The 19776-nt window shown below is 43.4% G+C and overlaps 1 protein-coding gene across 1 annotated transcript in view; it reads left to right on the forward strand.

Moving 5' to 3' along the window:
- The first annotated feature begins 12327 nt into the window (after positions 1-12327).
- LOC142486106 (vomeronasal type-2 receptor 26-like) overlaps positions 12328-19776 on the forward strand; it is a 63636-nt gene continuing 56187 nt past the window's right edge. The window contains exons 1-2 of the mRNA XM_075584779.1: positions 12328-12839; positions 16939-17230. Of these exons, the coding sequence (XP_075440894.1) occupies positions 12328-12839; positions 16939-17230 (804 nt within the window). The remainder of the gene's footprint in view (positions 12840-16938; positions 17231-19776) is intronic.

Consider the following 19776-nt stretch of genomic DNA (forward strand, 5'->3'; position numbering starts at 1 on the left):
GGAACTCTATACTACATTATAACTACTGTATAACTACTTTATAACAAGATTTGTAGTGCAGCAGGATCTGAAAAGAAAAGAATAAAATCAGTGCAGTAAAGGGCATATTAAAGACAATCTGTGCCATACTTACCTGTATCATACTTGCTGCACCTGTACTTACCATACTACAGTACTGCACTGTAACTTACTACTTTCCTGATGCCTGCCCATTGCGCTCTATCACAATGGGCAACACGGTCGCAATATGATCTATATATTTATTAGATCTTTCTACGGTGAGTACGTTATTCCAAAAACTCAGTATGCCATCCGCCAATTCATCCTTTTTTGAGTGTTTCACTACTTTTCAGATATGATCCATCAGCTGATGCCATACAATTTCGATAGGATTGAAATCTGGCGATCTGTCATTGGAGGGGGAAAGAAGGAGAAGGAGTTAAAGAGACACACAGTAAACAGTCTAAAAAAATGTGAAACGGTAACCATACTTACTCCGCTGGCGTCTTCACCCAGTTGATACCGCAGGCAAAAATATGCGCACTAGACACAGTGTGTTTGGGATCATTGTCCTGGAATAGCCGGTGACCATCTGGGAATTCACGTGTGATGTATTCCACAATCTCGGGCACTATTTTCTCTTGAAAAAATTCTTTATTCATGATTCCTGTAACAAGAAAAGAAAAGTGCACACTACTAGTACAGTACAGTGCATAAGGCTACAGCATGTGACTTTGTGCATTATTTTACCGTCAAAGATGATGATGCATCCTGGTCCACTCCTAGAGATGGCACCCCACACATGCATCGTCACTGGGTGTTTTGGACGCGGCTTCATAGATATGCGACCTTTTTTGTGGAATGCAAAGGTGGCAAATCTTTCAAGCGATACAGTAGACTCGTCAGTAAAGATGCAATCCTGAAAAGATTCGTCACTTTCGATCCATGCTCGTGCCTGGACCACTCTTTTGATCTTGTTGGCATCCCTTATCATAGGATATGCTCTTTAATGACAAGGAATAATTTTAGAGGTACTGTACAATAAAACAACCCTTTTAACCTACAGTACTGTACTGTCCAATACTAACCTTACACGTCCATATTTCCATCCCAATCGGTTTCTCATCACTTTGATGCTGCTATGAGATGTGATGATATTGTGTTGTTGCTCAAGAGCGTTCTTGACCATTGTGGCACACCTCTCATCATTCTCTTCACTTAATTGGTCAACCAGAAGAGTTGTCGCCCTACCGTGTACAGGAAAAACAACAATTTGTTACAGTAGGGCACCAACATTCCGTGTATATACCCTATTTCCTCGATTCTAAGACGCCATCGATTCTAAGACGCACCCTTGATTTAATAAAAAAAATTGGGAAAAAAAAACCCCACTAAATTAAATGTGCAGAATAAATATTTTTACTAGCAGACAATAATAATTTATCCATACAATTACATATCATTTTCTTCTTCAGTATCACATTCAAAGTTAGAGTTTAAGTCTAAAGATTCTTCTGAATCACTTTGGGAGTTGTTGAGGTCAGCGTTTTCCCACAGAAGGTCGTCCTCTGTACCATCAAGTGAATTTGTGATGCAGCATTTCTTAAATGAGTGCTCTACTATTGTTTCTGGTATTTTCTTCCAAGCAGCGGACACCCATTCTGCAAGTTTTGATGCAGATGCCCTCTTAATTTTACCAGAAGGTGTCAAAGGAAGGTTTTGAGATAGCAACCATCCCTCATACTCTTTCCTTAGATGATCTTTAAACGGTTTGTTCACAGAAACATCGAGGGGTTGAAGTTGGCTAGTCATGCCTCCAGGAACAACCACCAAGTCACAGCGCATTCTGGCGAGCTTATTCTTTATCTGTTCAGATAAATGTCCACGAAATGCATCAAGAACCAACATACTGGGTGTGTTACGTAGGGCGCCTGGACGTCTACTCCAGACGATTTTTACCCAGTCTTCCATCAGCTCAGCTGTCATCCATCCATTTTTTTGTGCGCACACAATTACATCTGTGGGAAAGATCTCATTCTTGGGTATGGTTTTGCGGTTTAAAATGATATAAAGTGGCAACTTTCGGCCATCGGCAGTAATGCATAGCATCACAGTGACACGCTGCTTTTCATAACCCGTGGTCATGATCTTGACCTCTTTAGCCCCTTTAGGATTGACAGTGTAATTTCTGGGCATATCGAAGTATACCGGGGTTTCGTCTGCATTTCCAATTTGGTTAAAATCATAGTTTTTTTTCTTTCTTAAGTCAATGACATATCGCTGGAAGTTAAGCAGCTTCTCTTGAAAGTCAGCTGGAATCTTTTGACAGATAGATGTTCTGCGCCTGAGTGATAGTCCTTCACGACGCATGAATCGGTCACACCAACCTCTCCTTGCTTTGAAAATTGTGTAATCTATTCCGAGAGATTTGGCAATTTCTATTGCCTTTACTTGCATTGCCTGACGTGTGACAGCCAATCCTCTTGCACGTGTCTCAATGACAAAACGAAGCATAGCTTCATCTACTTGTGGGTATCTTCCCTTCTTAGGTCCTGTAAAGCACTTGGTTGTTGTTTTGCAAGCAAATATAGTAGTGCGGTCCTTCCTCCAGCGACGAATATTTGCTTCATTTATAGTAAATTTACGTTCCGCAGCTCTATTTCCGTGCTCTTCTGCGTACGCAATAACTTTGCGTTTCAATGCTGCATCATAGTGAAGTCTTTTTGATGACATTTTACGGTAAGTCACAGTGCACTACACTGCACTTCACTATACAGTACACTGCGCAACTCTGCACACTGCGCAACAGTAAACTGCGCAACACTGCACACTGCGCAACAGTACACACTGCGCAACACTACACTGCGCAACAGTACACTGCGCAACACTGCACACTGCGCAACAGCACACTGCGTCACACTGCCCACTGCGCAACAGCACACTGCGCAACACTGCACAACACTGCACACCAGTAAACTGCGCAACACTGCACACTGCGCAACAGCACACTGCGTCACACTGCACACTGCGCAACAGCACACTGCGTCACACTGCACACTGCGCAACAGCACACTGCGTCACACTGCACACTGCGCAACAGCACACTGCGTCACACTGCACACTGCGCAACAGCACACTGCGTCACACTGCGTAACAGCACACTGCGTCACACTGCCCACTGCGCAACAGCACACTGCGTCACACTGCCCACTGCGCAACAGTACACTGCGTCACACTGCACACTGCGCAACAATAAACTGCGCAACACAGCACACTGCGCAACAGCACACTGCGTCACACTGCCCACTGCGCAACAGTAAACTGCGCAACACTGCACAACACTGCACACCAGTAAACTGCGCAACAATGCACACTGCGCAACAGCACACTGCGTCACACTGCACACTGCGCAACAGCACACTGCGTCACACTGCACACTGCGCAACAGCACACTGCGTCACACTGCACACTGCGCAACAGCACACTGCGTCACACTGCACACTGCGCAACAGCACACTGCGTCACACTGCGCAACAGCACACTGCGTCACACTGCCCACTGCGCAACAGCACACTGCGTCACACTGCCCACTGCGCAACAGTACACTGCGTCACACTGCACACTGCGCAACAGTAAACTGCGCAACACGGCACACTGCGCAACAGCACACTGCGTCACACTGCCCACTGCGCAACAGTAAACTGCGCAACACTGCGCAACAGTAAACTGCGCAACACTGCACACTGCGCAACAGTAAACTGCGCAACACTGCACACTGCGCAACAGCACACTGCGTAACACTGCGCAATAGCACACTGCGTCACACTGCACACTGCGCTACGGTACACTGTGTCACACTGCACACTGCCCAACAGTAAACTGTGTCACTGCACACTGCACAATAGTACACTGCGTAACACTGCACAATAGTACACTACACTATACTACAGTACAACTTTTCTCCTCAGCACTACAAACAGGATACTGCTAAGCATTATGGGAGCTGCGCTGGGGATGCTGTACTTACTGTATGTTGAGTGACAGGTGCTCCTCAGCTCATCTTCCCCTCTGGCTGCATTCACACGTTCCGGCCAGGGGGAGGGGTAGAAGCATTGACAGCAGCCTTATGCGCGGAGGAGGGTGAGAGGAGGAATGGGAGAGGCAGCCTGCACCTCTACAGCAGCACAGCCCAGCTGATCGTGGGACGCGCCGAGGGAGAGATGTCTCCTGCACACAGGGGGGGGGGGGGGGGGTATGGGAGAGGTGACCGGCAGCAGCACAGCCCCACGCCGAGGGAAGATGTCTCCTGCACACAGGGGGTGGGGGGATGGGAGAGGTGACCGGCAGCAGCACAGCCCCACGCCGAGGGAGAGATGTCTCCTGCACACATGGGGGGGGGGGGGGGAGATGGGAGAGGTGACCGGCAGCAGCACAGCCCCACGCCGAGGGAGAGATGTCTCCTGCACACAGGGGGGGGGGGGGGGAGATGGGAGAGGTGACCGGCAGCAGCACAGCCCCACGCCGAGGGAGAGATGTCTCCTGCACACAGGGGGTGGGGGGATGGGAGAGGTGACCGGCAGCAGCACAGCCCCACGCCGAGGGAGAGATGTCTCCTGCACACAGGGGGTGGGGGGATGGGAGAGGTGACCGGCAGCAGCACAGCCCCACGCCGAGGGAGAGATGTCTCCTGCACACAGGGGGGGGGGGGGGGGATGGGAGAGGTGACCGGCAGCAGCACAGCCCCACGCCGAGGGAGAGATGTCTCCTGCACACAGGGGGGGGGGGGGGGGGGATGGGAGAGGTGACCGGCAGCAGCACAGCCCCACGCCGAGGGAGAGATGTCTCCTGCACACAGGGGGGGGGGGTGGGGGGGGGGGGTATGGGAGAGGTGACCGGCAGCAGCACAGCCCCACGCCGAGGGAGAGATGTCTCCTGCACACAGGGGGGGGGGGGGGATGGGAGAGGTGACCGGCAGCAGCACAGCCCCACGCCGAGGGAAGATGTCTCCTGCACACAGGGGGGGGGGGGGGGAGATGGGAGAGGTGACCGGCAGCAGCACAGCCCAGCTGATCGCGGGCCGCGCAGAGGGAGATAGAGAGGGGGGGGGGGAATGGGGGATGCAGCTGGCGGTAGAAAGGCACTTCTACCGCCAGACAGCTGATAGTTGCGAGGGAGGGGGTACAATGGGAGAGGCAGCCGGACAGCTGACAGTCGTGAGGGTGGTAATAGGAGAGGCAGCTAGCATCTCCTTATGTGGGGGGGCTGGCACTTCATAAAGGGTCGCTAGCGCGCACGTGGGGGGGGGGGGCGCACGTGATGCAAGCACCAGGGGATGGTAGAACGCGGAAAGCTGCTGTGGCTTTTTCTGCAGCGCCCCCTGGCTGTTTTTTTTTTTTTTTTTTCACAGTACATCGATTGTAACACGCAGGCCTATTTCAGCAACGTGAAAAAGGGAAAAAACCTGCGTCTTACAATCGAGGAAATACGGTATATGTATATATATATATATATATACATGTGTGTGTGTATATATATATATATATATATATATATATATATATATATATATATATATATACTGCACCGACACACGTTATTCGAGCAAATACCCGGTATGTACCTGGCAGATACCTGGAATGCGCCGCTCCTCACCTCTGACAAGCCCCGTTGCATTTGCCTTCCCAGCCTGGGTTCATGCCTGGCTGATGGGCGGCTGATCTGTTAAATGATAATGATTAGGATTTAATAGGCTGCAATGCTTCGCGTGTCTACCAGATGGCATAAATTCATGAATTGTAATGCAGTATATATATATATACTGTGCAGTATTGCAGCCAACGGGAATAAAATGCTTCAATCCCTGCCGGAAAATAACTCAATGCACTCGGGCAGAAAACAGTCACAAACCTCAATACACCCGGGTATACCCGTATTCGTGGGACTAGCCGAGCTCGAATAAAGTGTGTCGCCAGTGTATATAAATAAATTAATAAACAAAAATTTTCTGATAGATATATATATATATATATATAAATACTGGCATGGGGAAAAAGAGGGGAGTAACATGTAAGCAGCAAAAAACCTGAAAAGGCTAAAGTTCCATCTTTTTCCCCATGCCAGTATTTATCCTTATTTGATCTTTTCATGTGTTTATTAGGTAGCATTTAGTTAATCATTTCTATTTGCTTCACATGTAGGTTTTGATTTATTTTGTTTTTCCCTGTAACTTTGAGTCCATTTATATCTGTGATCGGCCGATAAGTTTACACTTCTAGGGGAATTATCTTTCCCCTAGATTTGTTTGTGTGTCATTAGGACTTTTTTTTTTTTTTTTTTTTGCTTATTAGATCATGTATACAGTAATTATTCATATGTGGTATGTGTTGAGGTGTGTCTCATTTGTTTTTATTTTTCGTTGCTAATTAAATCCATTTTTCTATTATTCATCACATACGTTTTGAGTGCTCCATTTTTGACCTTCTTTTCTCTTTTTTTTATTATTTAATTCTTAGGTCGGTAGCACCGCCAGAGGTTATTATTTACTCTTATTTCTGGTTTTGTGTATTACATTATCTATCTTGAGTTAATTTGACAGCTGCACCCATTCTGTGTGTTCTTCATATATATATATATATATATTACTTATATCAATAGTTGCAGTTAATGTATGTTTATAATCCTTGTTTATTTATACTTGCAATGAGGGTTAATACAATTTAATAGTAAGTGGTTCCTGTTAGGTTTGTACTTTACCTGCTTAGCAATGTATTAGTATTTCTTTATGTTTGCTGTAACAAATACTTATATTTTGCTGTTATACATCATCCTCTTTTCTTTTAAGTACTTATGGATTTGCATTAGGATCTGACATTGTGACAAATAGCTTTTAATTAAGCGTTATGGGGTATAGTTTGCCTTTATGTACCACTTCCTGGCTCGTGTATGCCCCCTAGTATTTTTTGTGTGTGGTAGCTATGAAAACCGCACGTCATGACGTATTTTACGGGATGACGTCACACGCATTTCCCCTAGATCTGGCCATAGGACAGTACAAGCAGTATACTGTGAACTTCGGTCCTCTCCTTCCATGATTTGCGTCCGCCCTATATTTATGTGTACGGTCGCCATGCCAACCGCGCGCTATGACGCGGTCAACGTGATGACGTCACGAGCGTCATTTCACAATTTACATACGTGATGACGCTGGTGATACCACATGACTGTACCAAACCAATGAGGTTGTTCATTTTTGCACAATAGACCCCATGACGCCGTTTTGCTTGTAGATCCATCTAAATTCTCACAGCTGTTTACAATTTTCAATCTGTTTGGCGCCAATTTTGCTGCTATATTTCCCCTATATATGCTAGCTCATTTCTCCCCTCACCACTCCCCGAAGAAGACAGTTTCTGGTCGAAACGCGTTGGAGTGGGAGTCTGCTGAGGGGGGCCCCTACCCTCATTTACCTGATATGGAGCTTTGACTTACTCTTCTGCCCGTGACACTCCTACACTGAGTGGTGATGTATACCTCACATTGCTACTTGCATTTTTATTGTATCCACTCCACGCAATTACCCAAGATGTTTGTATGGTGATTCTATTAATGTGGATATATTTTTTCAGTGTGGGTTTCAATTTACAGGTGTGCTTTTACAGAGCCCCCTGTGTCCTGTGCATGTCAGTATTGGTTCTATGTTTAGACCCTTGCCTCCAGGTTCACATTGTATGGTACAGTTGAGCCCCCCTCTCCTTTTAAATTTCATCCCCTGTTTTAACTCACTTTAATAAATTCTCTGTTTACACTTTATATCTATGTCCGTGTGCTTTTTATAAGGTTGCTTTTTCTGTTGTCTCTCTCTCTCTATATTATTTATTATTTATTTATAAAAATATATATATATACGCACACACACAGGGTGTGGAAAAGAAAGTACACCCTCTTTGAATTCCATGGTTTTACATATTAGGACATACTGTAATAGCAATCATCTGTTCCTTAGCAGGTCTTATAATTAGGTAAATCCAACCTCAGATGAAAAACAACACATGACATATTACAGTGTGTCATGATTTATTTAACAAAAATAAAGCAAAATGGAGAAGCCATGTGTGAAAAACTAAGAACACCTTAAGATTCAAAAGCTTGTTGAACCACCTTTAGCAGATATAACTTGAAGTAATCGTTTTCTGTATGACTTTATCAGTCTCTTACATCGTTGTGAAGGAATTTTGTCCCTCTCTTCTTTACAACATTGCTTCAGTTCATTGAGGTTTGTGGACATTTGTTTATACACAGCTCTCTTAAGGTCCCTCCCCAGCATTTCAATCCGGTTGAGGTCTGGACTTTGACTGGGCCATTGCAACACCTTGTTTCTTTTCTTTTTCAGCCATTCTGTTGTAGATTTGCTGGTGTGCTTCGGATCATTGTCCTCTTTCATAACCCAATTTCGGCCAAGCTTTAGCTGTCGGACAGATGGCCTCACCTTTGACTTTACAATACCTTGGTATACAGAGGAGTTCATGGTCGACTCAATGACTGCAAGGTTCCAAGGTCCTGTGGCTGAAAAACCATCACAAATCCTCACCCCCTCCACCACCGTGCTTGACAGTTGGTATGAGGTGTTTGTGCTGATATGCTGTGTTTGGTTTTCTCCAAACGTGGCGCTGTGCATTATGGTCAAACATCTCCACTTTGGTCTCATCTGTCCAAAGGACATTGTTGCAGAAGTCTTGTGGTTTGTTCAGATGTAATTTTGCAAACATAAGCCGTGCTGCCATGTTCTTTTTTTGTGTGAAGAGGCTTTCTCCTGGCAACCCTTTCAAACAAGCCAGACTTGTTCAGTCTTTTTCTAATTGTACTGTCATGAATTTTAATATTTAACATGCTAACTGAGGTATGTTGAGTCTGAGATGTAACTCTTGTTTTTTTTGCAATTTTTTCTGAATATTGTACGGTCTGACCTTGGGGTGAATTTGCTGGGACATCCACTCCTGTGAAGATTGGCAACTGTCTTGAATGTTTTCCACTTTTGAATAATCTTTCTCACTGTAGAATGATGGACTTAAATTGTTTGGAAATGGCCTTATAACATTTCCCAGATTGATGGGCAGCAACAATTGCTTCTCTAAGATCATTGCTGATGTCTTTCCTCCTTGGGAATGTGTTAACAAACACCTGAATACTCCAGACCAGCAAACTGCTAAAACTTTGGCATTTATAGAGGTAGTCACACTTGATCAATTAATCAAGGGCATTTGATAAGCAGCACATGTATGCTACTTAGCATCTTAATTCCTATGGAAGCAGTAAAGATGTACTTAGTTTTTCACACATGGCAACTCCATTTTGTCTTTATTTTTGTTAAATAAATCATGACACAGTGTAATATGGCATGTGTTGCTGTTCATCTAAGGTTGTAGTTACCTAATTTTTAGACCTGCTAAGGAACAGATGATTGTTATTATGTCCTGATATGTAAAACCATGGAATTCAAAGAGGGTGTACTTTCTTTTTCACATGACTGTATATATATATATATATATATACTGTACTCTACCAGCCGCTAAATAAATATACTGTAACATTATAGATTCATTAATTCTCTGTCTTGATTTTTTCATCACAAATAAATGCTAGGAAAAAGTTACTGTTAAAAACAATATATATAAAATAGTTATATAAATATACAGTTATATAAATTATAATATACCGTATATATAATATTGTTATATAAATATACAGCTATATAAATATAATATTAAATTATAATATGTTATGTGTACTTTATGTGTGTGTCATACTTTATACAGTAAACAGTATACTGTACTGTATACTGCATTGGGGGTTGTGAGTGAGTGTCATAATGAGTCATAATGAAGTGAGTGATAATTAAGGAAAGAGGTGCAACTCACTTGGAAATACAATGGGTGTCTATAAATGTATTGATTATAAGAATATAAGAATGTAAAAACATGCATTTAATCTGTACTGTACGGTAAAGATACGGGGATACAGTATACTGCATTGGGGGGAGGTGACATACAATTTTTTTTATCTCAAATAATTGCTAGGAAAAAGGTACTGTTAAAAACAATAAGCCATTTAACAAGTAAGCGTGCTATTACAGAACTGTACAGTAAAGAAAACATATTAAAAATACTTTACTTACGCGGTAGTGACTGTTGGTGTCCGCTTGACATTTCTGGCATTACTGTGGGCATGATAGCTCACGGTGGCTGCTGGTACAACGAGGCCCGAAATACTTAACCAGCGTTGAATCTGTGAAATTCGTTGTCCTCTCGTGTACATATTCTGTATTCTCATTCTGAGATCCCTAGACATCTTTTTAACTGGCATCGCTGCGTTTAAAAAGAAATACAAGCACAAGCTTATCCACCACCAGCTTAAGTTCTTTCAAATCTAAGGCTGTCTCACACTTTAACCTGGTCTGTAACTGTTTCATACGCTCATAATATTTATTTTCTATAACTGTGCACGCAATGTCTTGTATATAATGTATACCTTGTTCATTATGTAACTGTATTTGTAACCATGTATTATTTGTTTTACTCTGTGCCCAGGACATACTTGAAAACGAGAGGTAACTCTCAATGTATTACTTCCTGGTAAAATATTTTATAAATAAAATAAATAAATAAATATTCAATGTTCAGTGAATCAACAAAATGGATGGTGTATTTATACTTTAATTTGTCTCAACCTCACTCAACAGGTTTAATACACAGTACGCCCACTTTTAACACCTTCCCCTCAATTAAAATAAGGACACTGTGTATAAAAGGTCACTCAAATTGAATAGCCTACCACACGCTGATCTGCATCTGAACTTGCTCTTGTCCAGATACGGCATTGTGCTTTATTCCATCTGCATCCATGGATCATCCCGGATTCTACGGACGCAAGAACCCGCTTGCTTCTGCCGTGCCGACCACCATGAAAAAGAGAAAGGCGGAAGTCTTTTCCAACCCAAAGCCAAAGCAAAAGGCCAAGAGAAATAAAGAAAACCTTCAGACGACCCCAAAGGCTAAGAAGCCTGGGCCTTATTATGGAAAATAGAAGTTCGCTGGTGTACAAAGAATGCAAAACAAATGGGAGCCATCCATCCACGATGCCGCTCTCCTGGGAACCCCCAGGTCACCTGCTCCTGCACCCATCCACGACACCGCTCTCCTGGGAACCCCCAGGTCACCTGCTCCTGCACCCATCCACAACGCTGCTCTCCTGGGAACCCCGAGTTCACCTGCTCCTGCACCCATCCACAACGCTGCTCTCCCAGGAACCCCCAGGTCACCTGCTCCTGCACCCATCCACAACGCTGCTCTCCCGGGAACCCCCAGGTCACCTGCTGCTGCACCCATCCACGACACCGCTCTCCTGGGAACCCCCGGGTCACCTGTTCCTGCACCCATCCACAATGCTGCTCTCCTGGGAACCCCCAGGTCACCTGCTCCTGCACCCATCCACAACGCTGCTCTCCCAGGCACCCCCAGGTCACCTGCTCCTGCACCCATCCACGACACCGCTCTCCCGGGAACCCCCAGGTCACCTGCTCCTGCACCCATCCACAACGCTGCTCTCGCAGGACCCCCTTGGTCACCTGCTCCTGCACCCATCCACAACGCTGCTCTCCCAGGAACCCCTAGGTCACCTGCTCCTGCACCCATCCACAACGCTGCTCTCCCAGGAACCCCTAGGTCACCTGCTCCTGCACCCATCCACAACGCTGCTCTCCCAGGAACCCCTAGGTCATCTGCTCCTGCACCCATCCACGATACTGGTCTCCCAGGAACTCCAAGGCCACCTGCTTCTGCACCCATCCACGATGCTGCTCTCCCAGGAACCCCAAGGCCACCTGCTCCTGCACCCATCCACAACGCTGCTCTCCTGGGAACCCCCAGGCCACCTGCTCTGGCACCCATCAACGACGCTGCTCTCCAGGGACCTCATATCTCATCTGCTCCAGCACCCATCCCCTATGATGCTCTGCTGCTGGTTTCCCCTATCTCATCCGCACCAGCACCCATTCACTCAGATGTCCACAGCACCCCATGCACAAGATCCAGCTTGTTCGCCCGCATGTTGAATGGGTTAAGTTGTATTGAGATCCCTGACAATTCTATGGTGCAAAAGATAGATCTTCCTTTAGAGACCATGTTAAATATGGATAGGCGGATGGAGAAGATGGATGGGCGTATGGAGAAGATGGATGGGTGTATGGAGAAGATGGATATTGACATAGCGGGGATACATTCTTAGCTTGGAGTTCCTGCCCCTGTATGTCGGACGCAGGAGCAGGAGTGTGGCATGATTCCATCACCAAGCACACCCCCTCCGTCTGAAGAATATATGTACATGTATGATGAGGATGACATGACAACCCCGTTAAGACCACGACAGAAGATGTCAACACCGATAAGGCGACTTCGACAGGAGGAAAGCATCCTCCCAGACCACCTACCCTCGCCCGCTACCAGGATCACACCCGCTCCCATAAGCACACCCGCTCCCAGAAGCACACCCGTTCAAATAAGCACATCCGCTCCCAGAGTCACGCCCACACACGTGTGCATTGAAACGGTGCCCGACATCAGCTTGCGCGTCCTGCCCCAGCCAGTCAGGGAGAAGTACAAGGTTGCAAGTGCTGGTATAGCCCATAGATATGCCCTGTCCATCTTCAAACACCACGTCAGTTATGAGGAGTACTGCGGGTGGACCCACAACGTGAACTACAAAGGGAATCGAATAAAAAAGGCTCTGCCAGAAAATTTAAGGAGAATAATTGTGGAGGTATTTCAAAATTACCGATCATTTAATGAGTATCGTGAGAGACTCAATAGATACATATACTGTAGAATAAATACATACTGTATAGAATAAAAGTTTATAATTTTTTATTTTGGGGTTTCTTATACAGTACAGTATGTAAAAAAGTATTGAATATGAAAACAGTATTTAAGGTTTTCTATAAAGCTCACAGTTATACTATCCTAATCAATAAAAATTGCACTGTCACTAAATTGTTGCCTCCAGTACTTGGGTTTTTACATCAAATTCATCAATGCGCAAGCAACGTTTCAAAAAAGCGATATTATCCATCGAAATCCCTCCATTTGCCGTTCTCCGCTTGATGACAAAGTTTATTTTCTGAGGAAAAATAAAATATTACTGGTACTGTATATTACAGTATATGTTTCCGTTATTGCTGTTCTGTTGTTCAAAATTTATAACATAATGTTTTTAACTCCAAAAAAATAAAAAAAGTTGAATATTTTTAAAATTGTTTCATTGTTGCATTATGCAACCTTTTATACAAATTTCAGTGTCTCAAAAACATACAGTAAGTATTGTATAATATTTCACATACTGGTTGGTTAAAATTAATCAGTGCCCTCAAGAAGCCCACAATAATTTTCTCGGGAGGGGGGGGGGGTCGTCTCTTGTTCACATACACGCATGCGACTAAATGTGATGACACGGATATGCGTTTCAACAAGGTTCCAATGAGGCATTCAGTACACGCATGCACCTAGCTGTCCACCAATTGTTCAGTATCTACTGTAGAAGCTGCTCAGCCAATCATAGTGCTGGACTACATTTTCTAGAATTGTGAATAAAATAATAGAACTAAATAACCATAAGCAAAGCGATTGATTACAGGAGAACCGACCCATCTGCAGTAACTAATCGCTTATCTGTGTGCATAATGTATTGATATTTAAAAAAAGGAATAAAATATGGCAGCTTGAACTGCAGGTTTTTACCTTCATTATAGACTTTGCCAACGGTTGGCGCCGAGCCACTGCCAGTGCTTTATTCTTGATTATACACGTAGTTGACAGGTGACAGCGGGCCTGCTACACTTGTAGTTGAGAGCTGATGAAGCTGGAAATTTTTTTGGTTCATGCAAGCTTGCTGGTATCTGTACGTGAAATCTTGCTCAGGCCGCAGGTATCCTGGCGGGGATAGATAGCAAGGGTTGCCTGCCACCAGGTTTCCACTGACGGTCGGACCGTTATTGTAAGCCAGTGCTGGCGCCGGCACAGGCGATGTTCCATTGCTGGCCTTGGACTGACGAATCTTAGTTGGTTTTATCATGACTTTTGCCTTTTGAAGTCTCCATGATCAAAGATATTGGAAAAATCTGGCACCAGACACCAATACCCTCCTCGTACTTCGTTTGCAGGAGCAATACGAAAAAAACACGGATCGCTGCCTAACTTTTTCCTTATTGCACGCTTCCACACATGAGCATCTGGTGAAAATTTGTAAAAGTCATAATTTTAGACAAAATATTGATACATTTGACCAACTGTGGCAATCTTATAATCTGCAGCATTAATTGCGGACCATATTAAATAAGCGTACGTTATGTCAGGCTTTTTTCCAAACGTACTGCGGTGTACTCATTGTACTCATTGCAGGAGACATACATTACAGAAATGTATAAAAGACACAGCGCCTTGAGTTTTTATTATGAAACGCCTAAATTGATACAGTAACTTCTTCAGTACCAAGGTCAATTCACAATGGACCACTGTGGTTTTTTCTAAACACCTGCAAGTCGATACATTACTGTAGCACATTAGGATTCATTACAATTCATGAATATCTACCACCTGGAGGATGCGCAAATAATTTCCCCCAATTAAATCCGAACCATTATAATTAAACAAATCAACCGCGGATGAGCCGCGGGTGCTGGGCGGCGTGAATGCGTCATGAATGCGGGGATGCCCAATTTATTGTGCGTGGAATTCAGAAGATGCACCCGCTACGCCCCCGAGAAGTTTTAAAACAAAGGCTGGCGCAGCAGTATGTATGGACAGCTTTTTATTCCAGCAGCATACACTACCGACACACTTTATTGAAGTGTGGTCGGTACCGCAAGCCGGGAAATCTCCCGGCTTGCTAGTGGCCGCCCCTCGGCGTGCCGCGCGTCATAGACGCGCGGTCACACGTCATCGGGAGCGTGCGCCCCCTGCACGCGTGTCCAGGGGCTCCCCGAGGGAGCCCTGGTGTCCCGCGATCGCGGGACAGCGGCAGGGGGTTCCGGGGGACCCGGCGGACCCGGCAGCGGTAGGGAGAGCGCCCCGATCGGAGGGCGCTCTTCCGCTGCTTCGGCGCGCGCCCGTCACACTCGGGCGCGCGCCAGGCTACTGCTGCGGCACAGAACGGGCAAATGCTCGAATAAACTGTGCCGCAGCAGTAGTTATCTAGTTACAGTTTTTTTTCTAGCAGCCTATTTTTATAGTGACAAAATATTTTTACAGCAGCATAGTTATATAGGGACAGATTTTTATTCCAACATAATAGTTATATTGGACAGCCTTTTATTCCAGCAGCATAGTTATATAGGGACAGCCTTTTATTCCAGCAGCATAGTTATATAGGGGCAGCCTTTTATTCCAGCAGCATAGTTATATAGGACAGCCTTTTATTCCAGCAGCATAGTTATATAGGGACAGCCTTTTATTCCAGCAGCATAGTTATATAGGGGCAGCCTTTTATTCCAGCAGCATAGTTATATAGGGACAGATTTTTATTCCAACATCATAGTTATATAGGACAGCCTTTTATTCCAGCAGCATAGTTATATAGAACAGCCTTTTATTCCAGCAGCATAGTTATATAGGACAGCCTTATATTCCAGCAGCATAGTTATATAGAACAGCCTTTTATTCCAGCAGCATAGTTATATAGGACAGCCTTATATTCCAGCAGCATAGTTATATAGAACAGCCTTTTATTCCAGCAGCATAGTTATATAGGACAGCCTTATATTCCAGCAGCATAGTTATATAGAACAGCCTTTTATTCCAGCAGCATAGTTATATAGGGGCTGCCTTATATTCCAGCAGCATAGTTATATAGAACAGCCTTTTATTCCAGCAGCATAGTTATATAGGGACAGCCTTTTATTCCAACATAATAGTTATATAGAACAGCCTTTTATTCCAGCAGCATAGTTATATAGGACAGCCTTTTATTCCAGCAGCATAGTTATATAGAACAGCCTTTTATTCCAGCAGCATAGTTATATAGGGACAGTCTTTTATTCCAGCAGCATAGTTATATAGGACAGCCTTTTATTCCAGCAGCATAGTTATATAGGGACAGCCTTTTATTCCAGCAGCATAGTTATTAAGGATAGCTTTTTATTCCAGCAGCATAGTTATATAGGGACAGCCTTTTATTCCAGCTGCATAGTTATATAGGGGCAGCCTTTTATTCCAGCAGCATAGTTATTTAGGTAAAGCTTTTTATTCTAGCAGCATAGTTATATCGGGGAATCTTTTTGATCACACTTTCTCTCCAGTGTTTAATGTCATGTTAAATGTATATTTGTTTGTAATGAGTCTAAAGTAAACTATTTTACTCCAAAAAGTTTAAATGTACAAACTTACATATGTTGTTAATCACAAACACTATTTCAAATGTTATATTAAAGAATACACAGAACTAAAATAATAATACTTTAATAACAATACAGGGGTATAAACAGAAGAGACACCCGTTCTGTCGCCGTAGAAGGTAGTCTGGGTGCACTAGAGTAATATGAGTACTATAAAGAAGAGGCGCCTCTCCCACAGACAAGGAGAGTATAGAAAAATCAAGAACATTTTTTTACACGGCTTTAACATTTTCTTGCTCCAATTATTTTTAGATTTTTGTTAGACTTAAAATGAATTTAATCATTTCACTTACACTACACATCACCCTAGGGGTTATTCATATGATTCTCTACTACACTGTCCATGATAGTGTCTCATGTGTATTTCTGAGTCATAATACTGGCATGTCACTTGTACTAGTTAGATCTGAGAGTTATTAGATATGTTATGCTCTCCTTGTCTTTGGGGAGAGGCACTTCTTCCTTATGTTAATAATAATACAACCTGTCTCTATTCCCCACAGCTATTATCCACGTCTGTATCGTCACTATTTGGGCTTTCTTTTTGCAATAAATGAGATCAACCAAAGGAAGGATCTTTTACCCAACATTACTCTGGGTTATGTCGTGTATGACTCAGAGAACAATGAACGTGAAGCCTTACAGAAAACTATTTTATTATTATCAGGAGGAGGGGACATGATTCCAAATTATGTCTGTCACAGGAGAGGTGTCCTGGCTGCGTATATTGGGGACCTGAATTCTGCCACAACCTATACAATGTCCCTAATTACAAAACTGTATCACTACCCCCAGGTACTGTACTGTAATGTCTGCTGATAGACTTGTAATAAACCACAGCGATTATATTAATAACACAAATACCACCACTAATAATAATAATAATAATAATAATAATAATAATAATATCCTACTTAAAGAAAAGAGATAATAAATTAACTTTCAATCATCTTTGATTTGTCATGTAATTAATGACACTGGTTAGATACAGTAACGAGCTTTGAGATTCATTGCTTAACGCTCAGGCTTCTGCTCCATCAAGACAAGTACAACTTGTCCAATATGCCATTTCTTCAATAGAAATTTTAAATATTCTCTTTCCTTGGAACAAAAACAAAGAGGAGGAAAATTGAAAAATGCATTATTTATTCCATTTATCACATACATACAGTATCCTCACTTACATAGCAGTAAGATAAAATCAGTTCTGCTTTAGTCTATGATCCCCATCACTGGCGAGCCTTCACATCCTGACTGGTCAGTTTAGCTCTCCCCCCTACATCCTCAACGTGTTTCACTTCAGTCAGGAGAGAGATGTTGGACCCATGTTGATCATTTCCATACCATATTACCCAATGCTGATATTATGTGTTAAAGAAGGCAAAGAAGGGTGGGAAGCCGTGTTTGGCCCTCATGTAGTAACATAATAAAGGAGCGAGAGGGTGTAGGGGGTATGATACCTTTTATTGGACCAACAAGTAGTTGATATGATACAAGCTTTGAACCTCTCAGGGTTCTTCATCGGGTACGGCAGAAATACAGAAACAGAAATATTATATACAGAGCTGTAAGAGGGATATCTGTTTGCAATGAATGTTAAGAGGAAGTGGGATAATAAGATAAGGCAGAAGCAGAAGCATAGTGTGAAAAGTAACAGTGGGGACATTAAAGGCTTCTCTCTATTGAAATGCAATATCAGCTTAGACAATAAGGGGGGGAGTGGAATGGGACACTCAGTGTATGTGCAAAATATATCTATATTAAAAATGTTATATATATATACTATGAAAGGAACAGTGGTGAAGTTGTAGATGGGAGGTACATAAAACCTGCATTTGCAAATTATACCTATCCCCACTAAGGGTTAAAGGCAAGGGCAGGTTCTGAAAAGAAAGCAGGTGCAGATCACCTGGCCTTAATTAACAGAGTGTAAGAAAGGGCAAGCTGGATGATTTCTCCCCTCTCTCCTCATTCCAGCTAAGAGAGCAGGATGCTACAGACAGGACTGGCCTGCAACAGGTTTGATTTATGATATTTGTTTTATTATTTGGCAAGTGGGAAAGCCACCCAAAGATAGCTAGGGAATTGCTGTCTAGTTAATGCTCTGATAGAGCTAGTATTTATTTTGATTCTTTTTTGTTTGCCTTTATTTTGTCTGCTGGAGTGACAAGGAAAATAAAGCCTTTAAACCAGAGCTGGATGGTCCTGGGACAGTGCTTTACCCTAAAAGATAGTGAGTTTTAAGGTTCCGAGACAAGAACCCTTGGACAAAAAGGGTACTGTGTCACATTAGGTGGAGAATTATTTATTTTATTTAATATTTATAAAATATTTTACCAGGAAGTAATACATTGAGAGTTACCTCTCGTTTTCAAGTATGTCCTGGGCACAGAGTAAAACAAATAATACATGGTTACAAGTACAGTTACATAAATGAATAGGGTATACATTATATACAAGACATTGCGTGCACAGTTAAAGAAAATATATATTATGGGCGTATGAAACAGTTACAGACCAGATTAAAATGTGAGACAGCCTTAGATTTGAAAGAACTTAAACTGGTGGTGGATGTGAGAGTCTCTGGTAGGTTGTTCCAGTTTTGGGGTGCACGGTAGGAGAAGGAGGAACGTCCGGATACTTTGTTGAGCCTTGGGACCATGAACAGTCTTTTGGAGTCTGATCTCAGGTGATAAGTGCTGCAAGTGGTAGGGGTGAGGAGTTTGTTCAGGTAGCTGGGTAGCTTGCCCATGAAGAATTTAAAGGCAAGACAGGAAAGGTGAACTTTGCGCCTAGACTCTAGTGATGACCAATCTAGTTTGAGCATTTAGCAGTGATGTGTGTTGTAGTTGCATTGGAGAACAAAATGACAAATTGAATTGTAGAGGGTGTCAAGTTTGCTAAGGTGGGTTTGAGGTGCCGGGCCATATACTATGTCTCCATAGTCAATAATTGGCATTAGCATCTGCTGTGTGTTACGCTTTCTGACCAGGAGACTTAGGGAGGATTTGTTCCTCTAAAGTACCCCTAGTTTGGCATAGGTCTTGGTTGTCAGGGTATCAATGTGCATCCCGAATGTTAAGTGGGAGTCAAACCATAAGTGGGAAAGCCACCCAAAGATAGCTAGGGAATTGCTGTCTAGTTAATGCTCTGATAGAGCTAGGATTTATTTTGATTCTTTTTGTTTGCCTTTATTTTGTCTGCTGGAGTGACAAGGAAAATAAAGCCTTTAAACCAGAGCTGGATGGTCCTGTGACTGTGCTTTACCCTAAAAGATAGTGAGTTTTAAGGTTCCGAGACAAGAACCCTTGGACAAAAAGGGTACTTTGTAACATTTGTCA

Source organism: Ascaphus truei, unplaced genomic scaffold (assembly GCF_040206685.1).
Source record: "Ascaphus truei isolate aAscTru1 unplaced genomic scaffold, aAscTru1.hap1 HAP1_SCAFFOLD_741, whole genome shotgun sequence".
Classification (NCBI taxonomy): Eukaryota; Metazoa; Chordata; class Amphibia; order Anura; family Ascaphidae; genus Ascaphus; species Ascaphus truei.